Genomic DNA, 23,352 nt, shown 5'->3' on the forward strand with positions numbered 1-23,352 from the left:
ATGTTGCAGAATCGGTAGTCCAAATTTGCAACTTTGTTAGAAATGATTTAACACAAAACAGTAACACATCACAAATCTTGTTGGTTAGGAATGCTTGCTTGTAGTCATGGTTCTTCTACTTCTGAAGTAGAGTTTTATTGAACTTATGATATGCCAAAAAATAGAAAATTGTTCTCTTAATAATAATAATTTGCCGCAAACTCTTTCTTTTTGTCCCTGCAGAAGTTAAAGTATGTGAATAATACAACGTAAAAAAAAGTATAGGGAAGTTGCATTGACATCCAACATGCATACACAAACTATGATAACCCTAACATGCACAAGACACATCTAACTAGACTCACATGAATTTTCCCTTAGATTTTCTACTTGTTTTGTTAATAAATTATTTCATTGACGTCACAAACCACTCTTCTAAATGCACCCTTATATTTACTTTCCTCATTCATACATGACACACTAGTGCAAACTGTTATGAACCAAGTCCAATCCAATATGAATACCACAGATCATACAAGTAATTATTGTGTTGGAAAGAGCTATTGGACCGAGAACAAGCAATAGGGCCAGGTTAATTTGGGACCCGGCCGGTTGAGTAGTGGCCATGAAATTGTTCCATCAAAAAGGATGGATGATATGTTATTTAGAGATTATGAAAATTATGAAGAAAAGAGTGTTTCCTGTCATCTCCCTTCTTAGTCTAAGCTTCCCATCTCCTTCCATCTAGCCCTATATTTTCTGATCTTCTTTCCATTCGGTTATCGTTACTCAGTTTCGTTGTAAGGAAGTTAGTCATTTCCATTTCTCTATTGTATTTCATGTTCTTAATCTATTATAGTATATATCCTCTTGTGAGGTAACTTGAGTTGTTACATTTGGTGCTTTCATTGACGTACTATAACGGTAGTGATGATATTAGATCGATTTAGTGGTGACGGTAATCCAGATGATTGGATTTATAGGACAGAGCAGTACTTCACTTTTCCGTCTGAAGAAAAGTGGCTACCTCTTCCTTATATCTCGATGGTGAGGCCCTCGAATGGTTCCGATGTATCGCAACAAACAATTTGATTGGACCCATTTCAAGGTGAAATTAGCCTTGGTTTTCCGCAACAAATGTATGCAAAGCCTCTTGTGAGGGATGCTCGAATTTCCAATATTTTAGCTTTACTTCAGAAGATTGAGAACAAATGTAGGCTTATGTGAGTATTAGTGCTGCTACAATCTTTCACAAAGAGATTTCTTCTCCTTGTTCAAAGAAAACTCAAGCCCTGTGGATAATGAGGACCATCCGGACACTTTTATCAATGACCTTTCAGGTAATGTGGACAATATGTTCGATGAAATGTCTACAAGAGTTTTCACCAAAGAAGTGGGGGGAACTTCCTCTACCTCTAGCTTTGAAGCTATTTGGACGATATTCAGTCACGTAAGGTGTTCGAGGAATGTTTTCCTAGTTTTTGCCCCATGGTAGTCGCAGAGGTGCAACCCGATACTCCAAACAAAATGCTTGATGAAGCAGCATCAGGCCCTCAGCACAGTGAAGCCCAACTATTCAATGAATGTTCTCCAAAAGATATGCCAAAGAGGTATGTTACTGCTAATTCTCTGGTCCGTGGCTCTAATAAAATAAAAATTGAATCTGAGACCTTTGACGACATGTATCTTGGTCAGTTTTTCTTGGAGCCTGCAACTATTGAGAATTTATATCATGAAAAACAAATTTTGGTATAGAGTATAGCGTTCCACTAAGTACCATGCCTTCAGATGAATTAATGCCTGTTGTGGAGCATGGAAAATTTACTCGTGAATTCAATTCTAACAATACTTTGTGTCAATTTTCGTTTAATCGTGATGATACTGTCGTTGTTCTCAGAAATGCAACAAATCTTTGTGTATGGGATCCATTGGTTATACAGTGAACACGAAGCCACTACTATTATTGGGCTCTGCTGGTGCAGTTGGCTTCATTGCTTATGCTAACTCTATGACTCAAGCGTGGGATCTCGGACAACAAAGGTGTATGCATTCTTCCATTTTGCTATCTGTTCTTCCATTGACAGTTATTACTTCATTAAATTTTTGGTTTCAGAACATTTTTGCTATGTGGGCTGTTGTAGACGAGATTGTATTACCGGAATCAAAAGTGCATGATTCATACGATCCGAGGTGAATCATATGTTTGATGATAGTTCCCAAAGAGTTACATCCTAGGAGATACAACCAATTGCACCTATAGATATTATACGTCCCAATTTATTTCGATTCCTACAACGACTATTAGCACAACTCATAGGAGGTGATTTCTCTTTACGATAGAAAATAAGTGAGAAGGCTAGTTAGTGCACTAAAATTGGCACCAGAGGGGAAACAAGTTACACCAATTGTTTGTATTGCTTGGATACAAGGCTGCATTAAGTCTATGACAAACTTGATTGAGCAGGAGTTGCGTAATTTCTCTACGCTTGAGGAGATCATGGTTCTCTTTGGCACTCAGGGTGTACCATCTACTTATACTATAGGTCCTAACCTTGAATTTGAGTATAATCTTGTTGGATATGGTGCTGATGAATTCCTTATGTTAATAATGCATGACATCTTGGATCCTGGTGATAAAATTATTGAGTTCTCTCCCATTTTCTCACTATATGAATTGGCTGCACTACAAACTTATGAAAATGATAATTGGAGTTTTATAGTGATGGAAAGTGAGCTTGAGTTGGTGAAAAATGCTTCAATTGTTGATGTTATGTTGTTCACAAGTCAATGCTCGATGACAGTAAAAGCACTTCTATATTGAGTAGTTGTGGGAAGTTTATAACTACAACGAGTCTTATGTATTATATTGCCCATATCGGTGGCCATAGACGTGATGAAGAGCGCACTGTAGCACAACCAACTCAGCTCGCAAAGCTTAGAAAAATATTTGATGCAGCCATGGGACCATCTCTCCTCACAAGATCTGAGTTTTCCTTGTCATAATACTTGAGCAGAACCATCGTTGTTTCTATCTTCTCTGTGAAACACCCATGGAGATAAACAAGAAGTGTATATTGAGGTATCCTGAATCATTTTCCTATCTCCAACAATCTCATTTCTATGAAATAGCTTGTATTACTGATGCTCATGACTCTTTTCATATAAAGAGGTAAGGAAAATTGTTGGGCTTAGCAAAAGAGAGCAGCTGAAAACTTTTACAATTGTGGCATTTGTTATGATTCTTGGTAATATGGATTGCTCTAAAGGAAATGAAATTGTTTCCTCAATTCTGCAAGTTGACTGCGTGTTTTGTTTCAACTCCGCACCACTGTCGCACCTCTCCACACACACTCGTCTTGAAAGATTCAATATTATACTGTTCATGTGGCTCTACTCGAACCTTGAGGACAAGGTTCTTATTGAGGACGGGAGTTTTGTTATTAACCAAGTCCAACCCAATATGAATACCAAGGTCACACAATTAGTTATTGGGCTGGAAAGAGCTATTGAGCCGAGAACAAGCAACAGGGCCAGGTTAATTTGGGACCAAGTTGAGTATTGGGAATGAAACGGTTCCATCAAAAAAGATAGTGATATGTGATTTAGGGATTATGCAAGTCGTGAAGAAAAGAGATTGTTTCCTCTCATCTCCCTTCTTAGTCTAAGCTTCACATCTCCTTCTATCTAGCTCTATATTTTCTGATCTTCTTTCCCTTCGGTTATCTTTTCTTAGTTTCGTTGCAAGGAAGTTAGTCATTTCCATTTCTCTATTGTATTTCGTATTCTTCATCTATTATAATATATATCCTCTTGTGTAGTAACTTGAGTTGTTACACACACCCTCAAAGACACCTCTACAAGTAAACTGATATTATGGATGGGCCTAGACCAGTATTGGCAAAGCAGCCCAACACCGGATTAAGTGGCTATGTGTGGGATACGGGTTGATAAATAGAGATTTAGGAGAGCAAAATAGGTTTATGTGAATTGTCATTGTGCTTAGGCAAAGATTGTGCCTCTCATCCCCAATTCTCTCTTAGTCCCTCATATCCTTTTCCTTTATAGATACTTTTATCGTTTGTGTTGTTAATATTGTAATTGCTCATTAATTATGTATGAATCAAAACTTATTATCTTGTTCTCTCTGTTGTTTATTGTTGAGTTGAGGAAATCACTATAATTATTTTAGACAACTGATTTGCCCACACCCTTTCCCTACTCATAGCAACAAACGCATCAAGAGCTTCTTGTGAATACCCCCAAATAAAAGTAAATGACATCTCTTACAGGCAATATATAAAACATCTCGCGGGTAGACACTATTCAGCCAAACCTATTTAAGTCCAAGTTGATTTAGGACGGGTCAATAAAGTGTCAATTTATCAACTCAATCCAATTTGACTCGCCTAAATTCAGTTACATGGACTCATTCGACACCTCTACCAATATTTATAAGATTTCGGGGGAAGCAAAGGTGTTTAGTTGAATGGTTAACACTTCTTTTACATGGTTGTTAATTTGTTATTTATGGTTTAATAGTCTAGGGTAAGGTTTCTTCCTTTCGATATTATATAATTCATTTAATTTACCGATTTTGATTTTGAAATATGTTAAATCGATAATTATACTAATAAGACATATTTATCAGTTTTCAATTTTTCTTTTTACTTTTGATTCTTAACAATTTGGATTTTGAATGTATAAAAAAAGCAAATATTCATAAAATAAAGATATGACTGCTCCGATAATTTAGAGCGAACAAGATAATGATGTAACTTTAAATAATGACCATACAATAAAAACAATACTAACATTAAAAGGACTTTATATATACACTACAAATAAAAGAACTAGAACAATAATGTAAAATTGAAGGCGAATAACTACTAATTATACACTTCATAATATATCAAACCATATAAGTAATTACACAATTTGAAACCATTAAAAAAAACAATACCATATTATTCCAACAAATATTCATAATACACCAATTTTTTTTGGTTCAGTGTAGTACTGCATATACATTACACATGAAAGAACAACTTAGCAATATAATCTACTACAAAATTGATTTTGGCTTTACATTATTGATCCTTTAGGTAGTTTTATCTAATCCGTTGGCATCTCAAAGCGGCAAAGAGAACAATAATGGCTATTCTGTAACCACTTTGTTATACACTGAGCATGAAACATATGAGAGCAAGGCAACCGCAATACATTAGTTTCCTCCCCTAACTCATCTAGACATACCAAACACTCATCGTTGCTATTTCTTTCATCATCTTCCATCGGCTCTAGCAACTTTATAGATGATTCACTAGCCGGCACCATTCCATCCACAGATGATGATTCTTCCAATGCTAACATAATTCTACCATCGCAATAGTGATCAATCTGTAATTCCACATCCACACATACCTCTGACATCTCACTAGTAGTCGTGATGCTTAGCAACTTACGAGCTGTTTGTTCGACTATAACGTGTTGTTGATCTTCAAAATCGTGTTTAAAATGCATGGACACTTGTGATAGAGCGTTATCAAGTTTCTCATAGAGCATGGTGTCGGAAAGATGATTAATAATTTGGGTGGACTTGGTTGAACAGTCCTCCCATATTCTACCTCGGTATTCGGATGCTTCATCTTTAGGTCTAATATACCAAAATCGTTTTAGTATACTAAAATTGAATTTAATGGTTAGATCGGTCAAAGAATAAGAAGAAGAAGAAACAATTGGTTCAACGCTAACAAAAGGGTTCTTGAAGCAAACATGGGATACAAACCCAGATGGAAACATATTGCAATTTTTGAGAGAAGAAATCAATATTTTTTTCTTTTACTAATGGGAGACTTACTCTATGTCAAGTTTATTTATATTATTACGATCAAACCTAAACTGATTTGTGAGTTTCTATATTAAAAAAGGAGATACGTGGGGAAAAATTAAGACAAGTACACGCTTTTAGGGAACTATTAGAAACTTCAAATATTATTTGTAGTTCTATTTATGGAAAAAAATACATTTTAGGAAATATCATAAATTAGAAACTTCAAATATTTTTTGTGTTTTTATTTATGGAAAACAACACGTCTTAGGAAATACTTCATAAATTGGAAACTTCAAATATTTTTTGTATTTATATTTATGGAAAACAACACGTTTAGGGAAGTACTCCATAAATTGTAAACTTCAAATATTATTTGTAGTTTTATTTATGAAAAAGAACACGTTTTGGAAATACTCTGTTTCTGGAGGACTGAGCATATGTCTAAAAGAACTCTGGCTGGAGAATGAATTCACGGTGGAAAAGGACTAAAATGTGGTTAACGAGAACACCATGGGGACATGGAAAATCCAAAAGTAATGGAAAGGTTAAAAATGCCTCTCAACTGTGAACATATTCCCAAGCTGGTTTCATTTTATTTAGTATACAATATATTTTTATAAATATTTGACATATTTTTACTGCGCAAAGTCCAAGGTGAAACCTACTTATTCAGATACAATTAATTCTTGCTTGTAAAGTACATATACTTGTTCATTTCTTTTTCTTGGAGTCATTCCCCATTCATACGGTGGATTGTTGGGTTTTAAAAGGTGTGAATGGAAAATGAAGAGTTGCGACTTTTATGAAGAGTTGTTACTTTGATGAAAAATTATGACTTTTATAAAGAATTGTGACTTGAATGAAAAGTTGTGACTTTTATGAAAATGTCACGCCCCAGCCTACACGCTGGACATGACCGACACTTAATGACCGTTGCTGGCCTTGAGCGGACCCTTGGTATGACTTACTTATTTCAGCGGAAGACTTAACTCAATACAAGAAACACATTATCTTAAAATAACTTGATTTAAATGACTTCGCCAAAAGGGGCACTCAAGTCTCATAGCAAATATCTGCAATACAAAGAAGAGACTCAAAACTAAATTGTTTGACTGTCTAACAGTCTATGATGCCTCTATAATACTAAGATGGATGTTGGAACACACCTCACAACATCCTATAAAAGAAAGACTGAATGCAATAAATATGTGTCCTCCAGAATGCAAGGAGGCTCACCACTGACTCCGAGTGCTTAGTTGGATCAACGAGGCGCTGGATGATGCTGATCCTGGTTATATGCGTTTGCATCATGATACGATATAGGCCAACTGACATTAGTACATTGAATGTACGAGTATGCGAGTTGGAACGCTAACAACAACTTAAGCTTGAAAAAGAATAAGAAGGGACACTTACCTTGGATCTGCTCAACTCATGAATAACTTGACTTAATACACAGTAACAAGACATATGCAATATTAAAAAGCTTGTAAAACAATGTAAGCACTTAGTTTGTTAAAGAAATGGCAATAACAAACTCAACTTTACTTATAGTGTGGGAGATTCTCTAATTGACAACCACCACTATGAGCCTAAGTGGTGATACATCGTCTTGCCCACGCTGCCAGAACTGTCTTATACTTTGCCGTCGCATAGAACTACTTAACTTAGTGGATCCACTAGCTTAAGTTTTTGATCATCTAAAAAGTATGACCCGTTAATACCCATGATGACTACATGATTTTGATGGAGAGCTTGAGTTAGTATGAACTCTCATCCCCACATCGTGCTCAATACTACTCCCAAAATATATTTTAGCTTATGCTTTTTAAAAACAACTTCCTTTTTTGGGTTGGGATAATTGCTCAACACTTAGGTTTATAAAGCTCTCTTGTAATCAATGTTCCCCTTTCTCGCTCAAAACTCTTTTGGAAAATCTTAGTTTCCTCTTATCTTCAATGTGAAAACATTTATAAACTCCTAAGGAATACTTAATTTTCTTATAGATTTTGAGAAATGAACTCAACTCTTTACTCTTTACTTAGCTTGAAACTTGAGTCTTAAATCAACTCTTAGGGAATACTTAGTTCCCTTATATTTTCTTTGAAGGAAGAACTTCAACTCTTAGATCTTTACTTAACTTGAAACTTGAGTCTTAAAACGTTTATTAAAGACTCTTAAAAAACCTTTAAGAACTTTGTTTTGGACTTGCTTCTTAACTTTGGACTTGACTCTTAACTTCTTTGACCTTGATCTTAGCTTTCCTTGAATGAAGTTATGAATTCAAGGTTATGATTTATGTGTTTGGTTATTCCTAGGTGTTTAGAAATCATTTGAAGCAATTAGAATCACTAAAGAGTGTTACTACATCTTAGAAGGACTAAAATAGGCTAAACTATGAAAAATTGGCGAAAAATGCCGATTCGAGCACATCCGGGGTGCCGCGCCAGGCATCGAGTTTAGAGGCATCATCTTGGCGCACTGTAGGCATGTCGCCCCAGGCCCTCTGGCGCAAATTGGGCGCGACACGCCTGGTACTACCCAGGTGTGGCTGCCGACTTTCTCCTCTCGATTTTCAACACTAAATCCCCTTAACCTCCATATATAGTTCTTTTTCCAAACCCTTAGGATAATTAGTATCTTCAATACCCAATAGATCTAACTTGAAAAACAACTCAGAATTACAAATCAAACAAGAAAGGGCATTCAAACAACTCAATCAATAGGAATTCGACAAGATTCTTCAAGAACTCATTTTTTATCATGCAAACAATTCTAAAACCACTGAATTGAAACAAGTTTGGTGTGTGGATGAAATGACCCAACACAAAAGATCCCACGTACCTTTATAGAGACCACCCCCAACTAATTCCACTTGCAAATCATTGGCGTTCCTGGTGAATTCTTGACTTTTCTCCCTTTCCTTCTTCTTTTCTCTTTTCTCCAAGCCCTAAGCATGATATTGATTTTCTAATCTGAACTAAAACTTGTGTTAACGAAATAGGAAATTAATTGGTTAAAATACTAGTTTACCCTTCCTTAAATTCGGATTGATACCTTCCTTACTTCAACAACCCAACTTCCGATAGGCATATCTCCCTCGTACGATTCAAAAATGCGCAAACTCGGCACCGTTGGAAAGATATCTCCAATGGATTTCCAATTATATCAAGAACTACCTCTAAATCATCTTGAGTTAGGAGTTATGACCATTTGAAAATGACCAAAACTCACTTTCTTAACTAGGAAATTTTTCAGATTTTTCCTTCTCTTTTAAAAAATGAATATTTTTAGTTTCTTAACTTATTCTTACCTAATATAAATTTGTGAGATGTTACAGAAAAGTTGTGACTTTTATGAAAGGTATTGATCTTTCCGAAAGATTGTGACCTTTCCGAAGGTTTGTGATCTTTTCGGTAAGGAACAATAAGAACATTTTCACACTACCCTCTGTTTTCTATAAATTGAGGGATTTTCTTTCATTTTACAACGAAATTATCAGGACTTCTTCTACTACTACGAAATCTATTATTCTAAGTGTACTTTATTGTCATTGAGTGGTTCGTTGATACCGTGGTTTTAGGTACCGATACACCGGTGAGTAAGATCTTTCTATCCTGGGAGGATGTATTTCATTAACCTCAGGTACTTGAGGGAAATGATTTCCTTAAGGAGACAATATGCATTCAATGGGCTCGATTTTCGTCATTAAGAAAAATATTTCGTATATTGTTTCTAATTTATTTCTGATTCAATTTTCTCTACTAGTTTTCCTTTTCTAGTTGTGAAAATTCTCTTTAAACTTTGTTATTTCTTATCAAATTCTTCAAAGTGTTGTTCTAAGTATCTTAGGAATACAAGATGAACAAAAATCTAAAAGGAAATTATGATACTGTTGGTGTTTCTTGTATTATACTGATTGAGAGAAAGAGATCATGGAAGTAGAAGATTAATGCACTACTTCTTCATAATTCGGTGGCTTGTTTAGCAAGATTGAATTGAGAATGTATCACAAAAGTTGAAAATACATAAAAGAGGAAAATCTCACAAAATACTTGGTGAATATGAAAACAGACTCACAAAAAAATCAAACAATACTTGATTAAAAGACATAAAATTCGAAATACAAATACTTGGTGAATATGAAAACAAAATCAGAAGGAACTTCAAAAAATACTTGTTTATCTCGAATTTACTTTATCAATGGGTGAATTTTTTTTTGAATTAATTATGAGATTTCTTAAATAAAGTGTATGAAATTTGAAGATTTGATTATTTGAACAGAGAAATGAGATAACAACGGTGAAAACGAGAAAAGAGAGATAAGAGTGATTTGAGGTAAAACCTAAAAACAGGGGTGATTGGGTAATGAGTTTTCTTTTTTTATTGGATAGTGGAATAAATAATGGTCCAATATAAGACTGATTTGAAAAATAAAAGGAAAGAAAATTAATTATATTAATCTTCAATTTATTTTCTAAATTATTGACACATAGACATTTTTAATAATTATTTTAAAGTATAAATATTTTTAATAATTATGTTAAAGTTTATGATTAATTTGCTAATTTTTCCCTTTTAAATACATAAGCAGGCCTCAATTCTTAAACCAAAAACCCTAACCCGACCCAAATAACCCAACTAAAAACCCCAATCCCTTCCCCATTTTCATTCAATCAACTTTGAACCACATAATTGCCACCTCTAGGACGTCGGCAGAAGACCGGCGAGACCTCTGCCATCGCCGTAGTTGTCTCCTCTGTTGAACAAGCTTTTCAATGGTGAAGACTCGATTGAAGACTCGAGATTCACTGATTTGTTGTCTCGGAGAAGGTTAATAACCTCCCTTTTACTTACTTTTCATTCTAGGTCTTTAAATGAGTGTGTGAATGAATAAATGTTAATTTTTTTTGTTGTATGTGCATAATTTTTTGATTTTTTATTGATAAATAAAATCAGCATCTAAAATTGTTAATATGAACTGAAAACCTTAAGAAAAAAAATCATTGATCAGTTAATTTATCGATATGTGATTAACATTGTTGCTAGTCTAGTTTTGTGTTGCGAAGAACCACTTGAATGTGTGTTACTGTGTTTTAAAATCAACTTGAACATTTAGGAGAAAGCCACTGATACATAGTTGTCCAAATTTCTGACTATCTAGAAAAATATTATGGGCTTATCTAAAATCTATTTAGAAGGATTTGATGTAATAAGATTTCTTTTATCAAAACTTAAATCTAATGCAAGCATAAGTTTCTGAATTAAATACCATCTAAAGATTAGATGTTACGTGGTGGAATTGACTTGATGATTGATTAACTCGTTATGCCAAATCTAACTATCTGGCGCTGCTTAACACAATATTTTGCTTCAATTGCTTTGGCTAAAAGTTTCACTTTAAATGTGCTGCTGCATTCGATTTTAGATATGATTAATATCTATGAAGATTAAGTTATGGATGTATCCGAATTTGAAAAAATCAAAGAAAAATTACCTGATGATGATGGAGATGTCACTAGAAAAAAAATAATAGTATGGAGTGACAAAACACATTTACCACAATTAACTATGTTTTGATTTTTTTGATAATTTAGTTTGAGTAATTGGTCATAGATTCAGTTTTAAACAATCAGCTCTTCAAGAGATACTTCTCAACTCAAATTTTTGTGCTTATGCAATTTTATCATATTTGTTCATTATTTTGTTTCTATGAAGTTGGTTGCTACTAACATTGATTCATGAATCACGTAGGAAGCTGAGATGAAAATTAAGATGGATTTTTGAAGTTGTCGAAGGAACAAGGACAAATTTCAATAGAAATGGATAGAACGCTCCAAGAACGAATTAGATTAGAAGTGGACAAAGAGATTAAAAGTTGTGGATTCTATAATGTCGAGAATTCAACAGGTAAACACTTTTGGTATCTATATTGATCTTTTGTTATAACTGCGCGCAACTCTTGAGAACAAGTGGCCAATTGTTAGTTCCATGTAATACATCTTGAGCTATCCCCAGATGCACTTCTTCATTGTTTCTCTTCTTGCATGGAACTAGCTTGTTTTCATCAATTTTGTGAACGAATTAGAGAACAACTTATAAATAGAATGCATTTGCTGAACTTGAATTTATTGTACCACCAGCAAGTTGTGATAACATAAGTGATCTTGTGTATTTTCCTAATAAAGGCAAGGTTCTTGCGTTATCCCAAAACCCATCGACAAAAGAGGGGAGCTTGAAGACACTTAATAGTTAATTTTCTTGTTCATTTGTGTATATGCATAAATGACATTGAATAATGAAATATTGTGAATTGTATATTTTGTTGAGTTTCTTAGTAATAGAAGTACTTGTTATATCTAGTTTAAGGATAGTTTTTTATGTTTCTTGAATTACAATGAAAAGATAGGTTTGTGGCAACAAAATTTGTAAGAAATAAATTAGTACCTGTGGCGATAATAAGTTGCCACAAATCTCAAGATTTAGTGGCAATTAGAGCTTCAATTGAAAGTATTAAACATCTGCATTGACATAAGTCGCTACTGAAATCCTTTCTTTAGTGGCGATGAGAGTTGCAACTAATAGTATAAGACCTTTTGTAGCGTCAATAATAGCCATTGAAAGTCTAACTTCAATGGCGACTTACAAAACGTATATTTTGTGGAAGCTTTTTTGTAGCATACTTGGTTATTTTTAGTCGCCATCATGAATTTATTTTCTACCAATTTTGTTAAAAAATTGTTTCATTAGTTCGATAATTTGTAGTAAATTAGCTGCAGTTAATGTTAATCGTACTTAATTAATTTGTATGTATTGATTGAGTAATACATGTTATTGAATTATGAAAGATACAGATGAAGAAGAAATTGACATCTTATCATCATCAAAAGGAGACAAAGTCAACTAGTATGACGTCGTCTAATTTCGCATTACATCGGAAAAAAAAGAGACTTTGGTGCAAGAAGGTACAAAATAATAATAATAATAATGACTCGATTGATTCGCTGGAGATTCCCAAAAAATCAGTTCGAGTTGATCGATAAGTTGTAAGATCTGATCTAAAAGATCAACCCGCTACAACCAATACCATCAATAGTAACACTTTCTTGAAAATCTCCGACAGCGAGTTACCTACTCTTCACGTCAAATTCTCACGTTCATTTTTTTTTTAATCTATTTTCCTTCTAAAATGCTTATTTGGTGTGTGATTATACAACCTTTGATGATTTAATGGTGTAGCTAAATACCCCAAGGAGGTTAGGGTTCATAAAAAAATCACTTTAATCCTGCTTACGGTGATTAAGAAAAGATTATTATGTGAAAATTTACATTAATATAACTAGAGTTAATTAATAATAGACGACCTTCAATTGTACACTCATTTGTAGTTGGTCATGTGGTAATGTTATGAACACTCAATCAACACATCTAAATTTGATAATATCTATTTTTGTATATTCTAAATGAGGAAGAATTTTGAATGAAATGATTGAACGCAAGTGATCAAGTGTTTATCATCTTTAATAATTGAGGTGGATTACTATTAAATGATTGGTCTCCTCTTACTCTAGTTAGAATGTTTTTTACATGGAATAGTAAGAGGAGATCAATCATTTAATCGTGATCCATCTCAATCATTCAAGATAGTAAACACTTGGTCACTTGCATCCAATCAATTCACTCAAAATTCTTCCTCTTTTAGAGTATATAAAAATAGGTATCATCAAATCTAGATGCGTTGGTTAAGAGTTCATAACATTACCACATGAAAAAGTATATATCAGGATACAATTGAAGGTCATATACTATTACTCGACTCTAGTTATATCCGTGCAAGTTTTTTCACACAATAATCTTTTCTTAATCACAGTAAGATGGATTAAAGTAATTTTTTTTATGAACCTAACCTCCTTGCGGTATGTAGCTCCACCATTAAGTACATCGAATGTTGTATAATCACGCACCAAACAAGAATTTTTAGAAGGAAAATAAAGAAAAAATGCACCTGAAAATTTGATGAGAAGGTAGGTCGCTCGTTGCGGAGATTCAAATAAGTGTTATTGCTGATGGTGTTGGTGGCAGCGGGTTGATTTTTAGATCAGATCTTACAACTTGTCGATCATCTCGTAACCAAGTATGCCATTGTGGTAAGGTCGCACTAAAAATAATTTGTGGCGACTTTCAGGTGTTCTGTAGCGACTTCTGTCGCCACAAAAGAGATGATTTCTGTCCATTTTCCTCCAGTGGAGCATTAGATTCTTTACACGTGTCTCATAAATATTTTAATGAATTGATTTGATTAATCCTTTAACTAGGGTTAATTACTTTTACAATGAATTAATTAGATTTTTTACATGTGTCCCATAAATATTTTAAATAAGTACTATTTGATTTAGGATTTATGCCAAGTAAAAGAAGTTCCGACTTTGTCTGCTTCTAATTATAAGCTAAAACGATTTTAGCTTCTTCACATCCAATATTTCGATTCACGCATGGTAGGATATCTTCAAATAGGAACATAAAAATGGGATAGAATGACTGCTTATAATTTGAACTTTGAAGTCTAATTTGTCACTAAAAAACAATAGTCAAGGTACATAAAAAGCTATATACAAAAGAAAAAGCACAAACAATTTATTTATTTATTTTTACTTGATGTCTGATATTCACATTGAGACTCGAACAAATGTGAGAAGTCCAAAAATCACACATAATTTAAAGTGCAAAAAGTAGAGATACATGAGAATAACTTACAATAACAATTTCAAACAATACTTGAACAAGAAATGTAGTTTCTAAAGCCTTGAGGAATATTGGTGGGCAGCTACATTGAGGACAAATCGAAACTTAACATCATTCTTGGAAAGCCTATCAAAGGCTTCATTAATTTTGTCAATTGTAACAAGCTCTATCTCACACAAGATGTTGTGTTTGCCACAAAAATTCATCATCTCTTGTAACTCCTTCACACTTCCAATAATGCTACCCCTAACAACTTTTTTGCCTGAAACATTTTTTCAAAAAATAATTAAACAACTTCAATAAAACATGAATGTTTTATACCTCTGTAAATATATTAACATCTCTGTCGGATCATTCAAAAATACACTATTTTTGGAGGATCTGACACGCATCTGTCGATATTTTTGAAGAAATTGAACAACATATGTGAAAAGTTTTCTAACTTTAAATTTTGAATCTGTCTCTAAATAATTGAATTGAAAATATTTACCATAGATCAAAGGTGTAGCTGGGACTTCAATTGGCTGAGCTGGTTCTCCCACAATTGATATAGTTCCATTCACTTTTAGGAGCTCAAGATAAGGCCCTAAAGAATGCTTTGCTGATACTGTGTCAATAATAAAATCTAAACTTCTTCTGTTCCTCTGCCAACCACCAAAAAGGGCGAAAAGGGAAAAAGAAAAAGTAAGTACTAAACTTTCAATTTATTGTACTAAAGAATAAAATTAATCATTGTATATTGTCTCACGAAAAAATTATTTGTTACGAAGGACATAAATTAAAAACCAACATAAAATAGGGGCAAAAGTACAAATGACCCGCTCTTTCAAATGGAGGATAGAGGTAAGGTAGGCTAGGCCGCTGCAATCTCTAGCCTTGGATTGGTCAGCTCGTTTTAACAGCTCTAATCATAGTCATAAAATAAGTATGTCGAGTGTTTATAAATATATGACATCTGAATATAATCAATCCAAATGCATGCTAGCTCATAAGAGGAAGGATTGTCTAAGTTCATTTAAGAAGATTGTTGGTCCGTTCCACATTGATTGGGACTTTAACCCATTCTAACATGTCCTCATGCCCAGGTCCAACAATAGCGTGGACGAAGAGTTCAAATGAAGATGTACGTGACTTTGATATCACGCAAAATTAGGTTTTGGACCTAAGTCACATCTCAAAAGTTGGCTCAAAAGGAAAAGGATTGTCCAAGGTTTATAAAGAGTCACTCATCTAATTAACTATCAACATGAGAATTTTTCATTGTTCAACATCCTAGCTGCCTCACGCCCAAGATTGGTTAACTGGTGCGTGTAAAAAATTAATCTGGGGTCTTACATTCGATGAGATGAGTTCTACTCCAATACCATAGTAAAATATGACTCACATGAGTCTAATTTAACCCAAAAATTAATTCATGAGAGGAGAATTGTCCAAATCAATATAAGAAGATCATAAGTCTATTTTCTAATCAACATGAGATTTTAACCCACTCATCTAATAATCGTTAAACATCTATATAGTCAGTAACTAGGGGTGTGCAAAACCGAACTGAAAACCGAACCAAACCGCAAATCGAGTCAAACAAAAAAAAAACCCGACTAGTGGTTTGGTTTGACTTGGTTTGGTGTTGGATAAAAAAACCTGACTATATTTGGGTTGGTTTGGTTTCACCTAAAAAAACCAACTCGATGTTGGGTTTTATTTGCCCTGATTTCTTACCATAAATAGGTTTTCCTTTTAGGAAAAGGTTTTGGATTGGCTAATCCTTTTTCTAGCAGGAAAAGGTTTAGAACTCTATAAATAGAATTATGTTCCTTCTAACTCAATCAACATCCACAATGTAGTCTTAAAGATTTGGTTAAGGGGAGAATTTATGGGTCACAAGTTTGATACGTTATCACTTGTGTGAACCTCCCATGTATTCTGAGTGAATTTGGTTGAGGTTGTTTTCCTCTGTATTTTGTACTCTCATATTTATAGTGGTCCTCATCTCCTCTGTGAACGTAGGTCGATTGACCAAACCACCTTAAATCTTTGTGTCTTTTGGTATATTTCTCGTTGTCTTCTTACTAGTAGTCTTTCGAGGTTTCCATTGCTAGCTTTCGCGTTACACCTGCTTATTTTCGGTCCTAACACCCGAGACCAAACCAACCCGATATTATATATATAATTTTAAAATTTTATTTTATACGTAAATACTTTCTTTGATAAAATTTTTAAATATCTCTTATACTTTTTCATAGTTTTAATCTTTGAATATATTTATTTCATGTTTGGAAGTTAAAATTCTTAATGATCTAATAAAGATTATAATTCATACATATTGGTAATTATAATAAAGTTTGAATAAAAATCAAATTAATACTAATGCAAAAAGAAAATCAATTCAACACTAAGAATGACAATAATATTGAATATTTGTTTTTTAGTTTTACATAGATTTAAATAATTAAAATACATGATCTAATTTTACTTTCTTTTAATATTTAGTCATGTAACTAATACTTGCTAAACTTATATGATTCAGTACTTTAAATTATGATCAATTTTATTATGACTTATTAATTTGCAATATATGTTTTAAGCGATTCTATTATTAAATTTTTGTTGGATATATTAGTGTCATTAATCATATCATATTTTTTGTTATTTTCTTGAGAAATAACTTAGATAGTTGCATTTTGATAAGACTAAAGAAATATTTGAAGTACAAGCAAATTATATGTTTGTATGAATACTTTATCTAAAAAATCCGAAAAAACCCCAAAAAATCCTGAAAAAATCTGAAGTTGAGAAAATTCGAGTTTTATTGGTTTGGTTTGGTTTGGTTTATAAGTTCAAAAATTCGAGACAAATGGTTTGATTTGATATTTGAAAACCCGAATCAAGCTGGTCATATACATCCCTATCAGTAACTCATCTTATACCCTCTATTTTAATTTATTTGTCCAATTTTTATTAGTCTGCTTAAAAAATGATATTTTTTTAAATAATAATATTTTAATTTTAACTTTTTACGTGACATGTGTGCGGAGTTTACAAACCTGCATTTGTTTGAGGTCAGTGCTCAAGATAAAGCCATCAGCATCCAATTTCTCTTTGGCATCTTTTTCTTTAGAAGGAGAGGTGCTAATAACAGTAACATGATGACCAAAAGCCTTCCCAAATTTGATAGCCATATGCCCAACACCACCTAAACCTATTACAGCCATATGTTTGCCTGGTGACTCAAATAAGTTGCTATTTTTCATGGCAGTGTACACTGTCAAGCCAGCTCCCATTAGTGGTGCTGCTCTATCCATAGGCAAGCTCTCTGGTATGTGCACTACATATCTACATTTTAAAAAAAAGAGAAAACATTAGGGTTGTGTTCAGTACGAAGGAAAATAAGTGAATTCGTTATTTATTTTTTATATAATCGATATGTGAGCAAAAGATATTATAGTAAAAGTATTTTTATTTAATCTAAACAGATATGATATGGAGTGTTAAGGGTGGGGTAGGAGTGTGAGGTGGTGGGAATGGGACCTTAGGGGGTCAAGAAATTAAAGCATCATGATTGAATAAAAGTTACGCCTTACGTTTCAATTTGTTTGTCTGATTTGATTTAACAATCATCTTTATAATGATTATTTTACTATGAAATGATTTATAGTCACACAAACATTTATGAGTCATTTGAGATCACAAGTTTCAAAATCTTTATTTCTTTCTTAACTACGTGTCAAGTCAAACCATGTCACATAAATTAAAATAGAAAAAATAATTATGATGACTTTTAAATTTTGTGATGTTAAACAAAAAGTACGTAAAATTGTACTAAAATATTCTTGAATCTTTTTACCTGTGATCAGCAACCATGATTGTGGAGTAACCACCATAGGTGGGAGTGTCATCCCAATGAATGCTATTGTAGACAGGTCTCATTTGGTCACAATAGTTCTCTTGGAAGCTATTGCAAAGCTCACAATCCAAACATGTAGCAGCCACATATCCAACTCCTACTCTTTCACCTACCTTGAACTTTGACACATTGCTTCCCACCTTAATTACAATTCCACTAATTTCATACCTAATATTACATATATAAAAAAAAATAGTTTAAGTTATATATTCTGATGATGTAATTAATAACATTTACATAAATATGTCACTTGCAAGCTTTAATTGATAGCCTATAAAAAAATTTATGATCTGAAATAAATCTTAAAAAAGTGTTACATAATTAACTGTGATAACAAAAATATTTGATATTGTGGGCTTCGACAAGGAGAAAAGACCAACTTTAATTCTTATTAGAGATAATACCTCAGATTGTCACTCAACTTTGAATAATTTACTTAGAAAGTTATTCAACTTTGGGTTATTTATTTCGAAAGTCAGTCAACATTGTTTTTTAACTCAAAAATCACTCAACTATTGGTGTTTCAGTTAGAAAGTCATCCAACTATTTATATTTCACTTGTAAAGTCACTTAATCAATTTAAATAATTTTTTCATTTTATTTTTTAAAAATACAAAAAAATAATTTAAATTATTTTTAAAAAATAAATAAGATGCTTATTTTAATTATTGTTTTGTTACTACCTTTTCATTAAAAAAATAGTAGAAGATCGTTACTGCCCCTTTTTTTTTTAATTACTTCTTCTTAATTCCAATTTTTCTTTATTGGTAATCTTTTAACAATTTATTTCTAGTTTTACAATTACTAGAATCGATATTTTTTTTTGGGGGGGGGGGAGCGGATCAACAAAATAATTAAAAAGAGTTTAAGATAAAAATTAACAAAAAAAATTGTTTAAATTGATTGAGTGACTTTACAAGTGAAATATAAATAATTGGGCGAATTTCTAAGTGAAACATCAATAATTGAACGACTTTTGAGTTATAAAAAAAAGTTGAATGACTTTCTAAGTAAACAACTTAAAAGTTGAGTGACTTTCTAATTAAACAACTCAAAATTGAGTGATCATCTGAGATGATAACTCTATTAGTAAATTTCAAATTGAATTTCCTTAAATTGATATCGAAAATGGCAAATTGGTCAAATGGAAGGAAACATTACTTATAGAATTCTTATAATGTTATAAGAATGGAAAAAAAAGAGTTATCATCTGTTAATGTTGAAAAAATGAANGGGGGGGAGGAGGGGGCGGGGGTTGCAGTTGTTACGGTATGTTTTTACATTTTTTTAGAAAAATAATTGGAGCGGTCAATGAACTAATTAAAATAGATATCTTATTATTTCTTTAAAAGTAGTTTAAGACAAAATTTAATGAAAAAACTATTTAAATTGATTGAGTGACTTTATAAGTGAGATATAAATAATTGGTTGATTTTCTAAGTTAAACATCAATAGTTGAATGACTTTTGAGTTATAAAACAAAGTTGAGTGACTTTATAACTAAATAATTTAAAGTTGAGTGACTTTCTAAGTAAACAACTCAAAGTTAAGTGACCATCTAAGATATTATGATTTTGTGAAGAACGAATTTGTCATCTTCTATTTAGGTATCTTTTTATAATATGATTAAAGAACTTGAAAAAAGTGTGTTAGTGCAAGAAATGATGTAATGATCCTAAGTTGACTAATTCAACTTTACCTTAATTTGTACATAGCTTAATGGTTTTGCTTTATTTTAAGAATATGTATATGTTATTTATAAATAGCTTAATGGTTTTGCTTTATTTTTAAGAATATGTATATGTTATTTATACATAGCTTAATGGTTTTGCTTTATTGAGAATATTTACATGTTATTTGGTAAAATTTTAAAGGGATGAGAATTGAGTAGATGGAGAGGAAATAATATTTTTGAAACGTCATTTATATAACTTATTTTTCATACATTAGGTTACTCATTTTTTTTATTTTCAGGCAGCTTATTTTTTTTTAGAGTTGATCAATCAAACATAGAAAAATTACAAAACATATATATTCTAAGAAACGTTTTCTTCCGTGCCAAACACACAGCTGTCTCAAATCCTCCTTCATCCATGCATGAGGTTGAGATTAAATACCATTTAGAATTGGCTCGACTATAAGGCAACTAAAGCAATGACTTGACACTTCAATTTTCTTGGTGTTTTCGTTATTTCCTAAAGATGTGATTTCATATATTGTTCATTTTTTTATCACATATTATTAAATTTGAAAAGAGAAATGAACTGGATTTTAGGTAATTTTAGTATCTATTCTTACGTGATTATCAATTTTGTTGTTTTATTAATTATATCCCAACGATTAACATGAATCCATATTATTATTTCTATATATACCTATTTCAATCCGCCTTCTCAAACTGTTTTTATTCTCTTATTATTAAATATTCTAAAGCCCTCAAACAGTCAACCCTTTTGCATTATACAAAATCTATTGTTGTCAATTTACAAAAAAGATCAAATTTGTGTTTTGGTGTCCTATTCAAATTTCTAGCACTGCAACAAGCTAACACTATTCCACTATCATTATCTTAACTTATCAAATTCAGCACAAACGCTATATCAATATCATTAAATTAACATCTCAAATTCTTGTGTCAGGTTTTATTATTTCTAACTTTATATTATATTTTATCATTGAGAACTTGCATTTCTTACCTTCTTTCTTCATAAGACATGCGTACATCATCCTAACCCTTTTAAAGCTCACTGAGCATATTATTGTTATTCAATATATATTTATGCAAGAAAAGTTAAGATCTCTCAGTAATATCAGGCCCTCAATCTCGTTGAGACAATATTGATATCGTTTGCTTAGATAATTGTAATATGAAGTAAAAGTAATTACCCAGGGACAATAGGATAGTTTGTGTTGCCCCAATCATTCTTGGCAAAGTGTACATCTGTACGACACATCCCACAATACAAGATCTTGATGGTCACATCCTCTAGACCATTTTCTCTACAATAATATTAAATTGTTAGAATATATTTCCAAAACTAGCTAGAAAAAAAACAATATACTATATAGATATATATTATTGTTGAAGTAATAATGTATGTATTAATTAAGATAGGATATTATAAGAAACCTTCTCTTGTAATAATGTATGTATTAATTAAGATAGGATATTATAAGAAACCTTCTCTTGAACATAAATGGTGTTAACTTGCCAGAGGAGTCTTGAGCAGCCCAACCAAGAGCACTTTGTGTGAGTTTTGGAGTTGATTTGGCAATAGGAGAAATTGTTGGAGATGTTAGAGATTTGAGTATTGAGGGAGAGAGTGGCATTTTGAGTATTAGTCTTTCTATTTTTATAGGTGTTATAAGGTTTTTTTTTTCCAATAGAAGAGGAAGCCTTTCTTTTTATAGAGTTCTACACCGTTTAAGAGGCGGAATCAAGATTACAATTTTCTGAATTCTAGATTTTAGAAGAATGATTTCAAGTGATAATAACTAAGTTCAATATTTCAAGTGGTAATATTTATATATGATTGGCCGAGGGCTCCTTTTTCTTTTATAAGGGAAGAGATTGTAGCTGAGTACAAATAGGTCAGTGAAAGACGATTAGGCAAGCACGCGGGTTGTGGTCAGCTTTGAGCTGTCGAGTGACGATTGACCGAAGAATTTTCATCATGTAGTTAGATACAAATAAGTTAGTTAAAGACGAGTAGGTAGGGGGCGTTAGACTAGTGTCAGTGGTGTGCACAAACGAGGACAAATCACATGATTTTATACTGATCAGTTTTGAGCTGTCGAGTGACGATTGCTCATCTCTTTCTATTTACATGAATGAATTAACGAAATTTTTACCATACTTAGCCCCGACCCCACCCCTCCTGGTTCTCATCTCTACCACTTCACCTCTCTATCCTCAACTTTCACCTTTCATAGTATTACACTAGATTATATATAAATAGTTTTATTAAAATATTTATTTTATTTTATTTTAATTTCTTTTACCTACTTTTTTTAGTCCGCTTAAAAAATGACTCTTTTCTTTATAGCAACTTTTTTAATTTCAATTTTTTTCACTTAACATGTTTAAAACTACAAGAATAAATGATATTTTATTAGTACATTTGACACATTTTAATTTTTTCAACCACAAGATTCAAAAATCTTCTTTATTTTCTAAAATTTTGTATCAAATCAAAATTATTCAAATAAATTAAAACTAGTTCTTTTTTATAGACTTCGTAGAAAAGTAGATAGGAAAAACTAACCTATAATCTAAATTGACTAGCTCAGTAAAAACATACTTGCATAACAAATACAAAATAAACTAAATACAAAATTATCTAATTTCTTAAAAAGTATTTTCCTCTATACCAAACACACCCTTAATAATTACTATATTGCCGTACCCAATTAAAGTTAACTATATATCCATAAGGAATGATCCAAACTTGTGACGCCTACGAGTCTTTGCTTAATAATTGGAGTAAAAAAAAAGACATACTTTTGTATTTGTAGTAATAATTTAATCTTACAACATTTATTTAATTTTTAACATAATAATCTATGATTACATAAAAAATCTTTAATTTATTTTAAATCACAATATTTTTTTAAAAAAAATCATACTCCCGCGGTCCCTATTTACTTATTCACTTTTGAAATGACACATATATTAAGAAAAAATAATAATTGACATAATAAATTTTCTATTTTATTCCTATTAATTATGGAGTGGATGAATCAAAAGACGTGAAATTTTCAAAAAGTTTTTACCTTTTTAAAATTAATTAATTGAGGGTATAGTAGGTAAACTTTTTTTATCATTTCTTTATTTGTCAAAAAAAATAATTAAGAACAGTTAAAAAGAAAATATGGATAAATAATTAAATACGAAGGG

General features: G+C 32.1%; 2 protein-coding genes and 2 long non-coding RNA genes across 5 annotated transcripts; 2 read left to right on the forward strand and 2 right to left on the reverse strand.

Moving 5' to 3' along the window:
* Positions 1 to 477: 477 nt before the first annotated feature.
* LOC107026879 lies at positions 478 to 4,127 on the forward strand. The gene is made up of 2 exons (XR_001457683.2): positions 478 to 1,589; positions 1,877 to 4,127. It is a non-coding gene; the product is annotated as an uncharacterized LOC107026879 (long non-coding RNA).
* A 934-nt stretch (positions 4,128 to 5,061) lies between these two features.
* Positions 5,062 to 5,787, reverse strand: LOC107027431 (E3 ubiquitin-protein ligase SDIR1-like). Its single transcript, XM_015228601.2, has one exon. It carries the CDS (start codon positions 5,776 to 5,778, stop codon positions 5,092 to 5,094), a length of 687 nt encoding a protein of 228 aa, XP_015084087.1. The 5' UTR covers positions 5,779 to 5,787; the 3' UTR covers positions 5,062 to 5,091.
* A 4,644-nt stretch (positions 5,788 to 10,431) lies between these two features.
* On the forward strand, positions 10,432 to 14,162 carry LOC107026935. 2 transcript variants are annotated; one of them, XR_001457695.2, is made up of 3 exons: positions 10,432 to 10,642; positions 11,564 to 11,719; positions 12,658 to 14,162. It is a non-coding gene; the product is annotated as an uncharacterized LOC107026935 (long non-coding RNA). The 2 variants fall into 2 exon arrangements; XR_001457696.2 differs by having other exon boundaries at positions 12,664 to 14,162.
* A 286-nt stretch (positions 14,163 to 14,448) lies between these two features.
* LOC107027432 (probable cinnamyl alcohol dehydrogenase 6) lies at positions 14,449 to 21,785 on the reverse strand. Its single transcript, XM_015228602.2, has 6 exons — positions 21,637 to 21,785; positions 21,342 to 21,455; positions 18,396 to 18,623; positions 17,596 to 17,884; positions 15,042 to 15,195; positions 14,449 to 14,813 (listed from the first exon to the last, which is right to left on the reverse strand). The coding sequence occupies exons 1-6, from the start codon at positions 21,783 to 21,785 to the stop codon at positions 14,605 to 14,607; spliced, it is 1,143 nt and encodes a 380-aa protein (XP_015084088.1). The 3' UTR covers positions 14,449 to 14,604.
* Positions 21,786 to 23,352: the final 1,567 nt, after the last annotated feature.

This window comes from Solanum pennellii, chromosome 8 (genome assembly GCF_001406875.1).
Source record: "Solanum pennellii chromosome 8, SPENNV200".
Lineage (NCBI taxonomy): Eukaryota > Viridiplantae > Streptophyta > Magnoliopsida > Solanales > Solanaceae > Solanum > Solanum pennellii.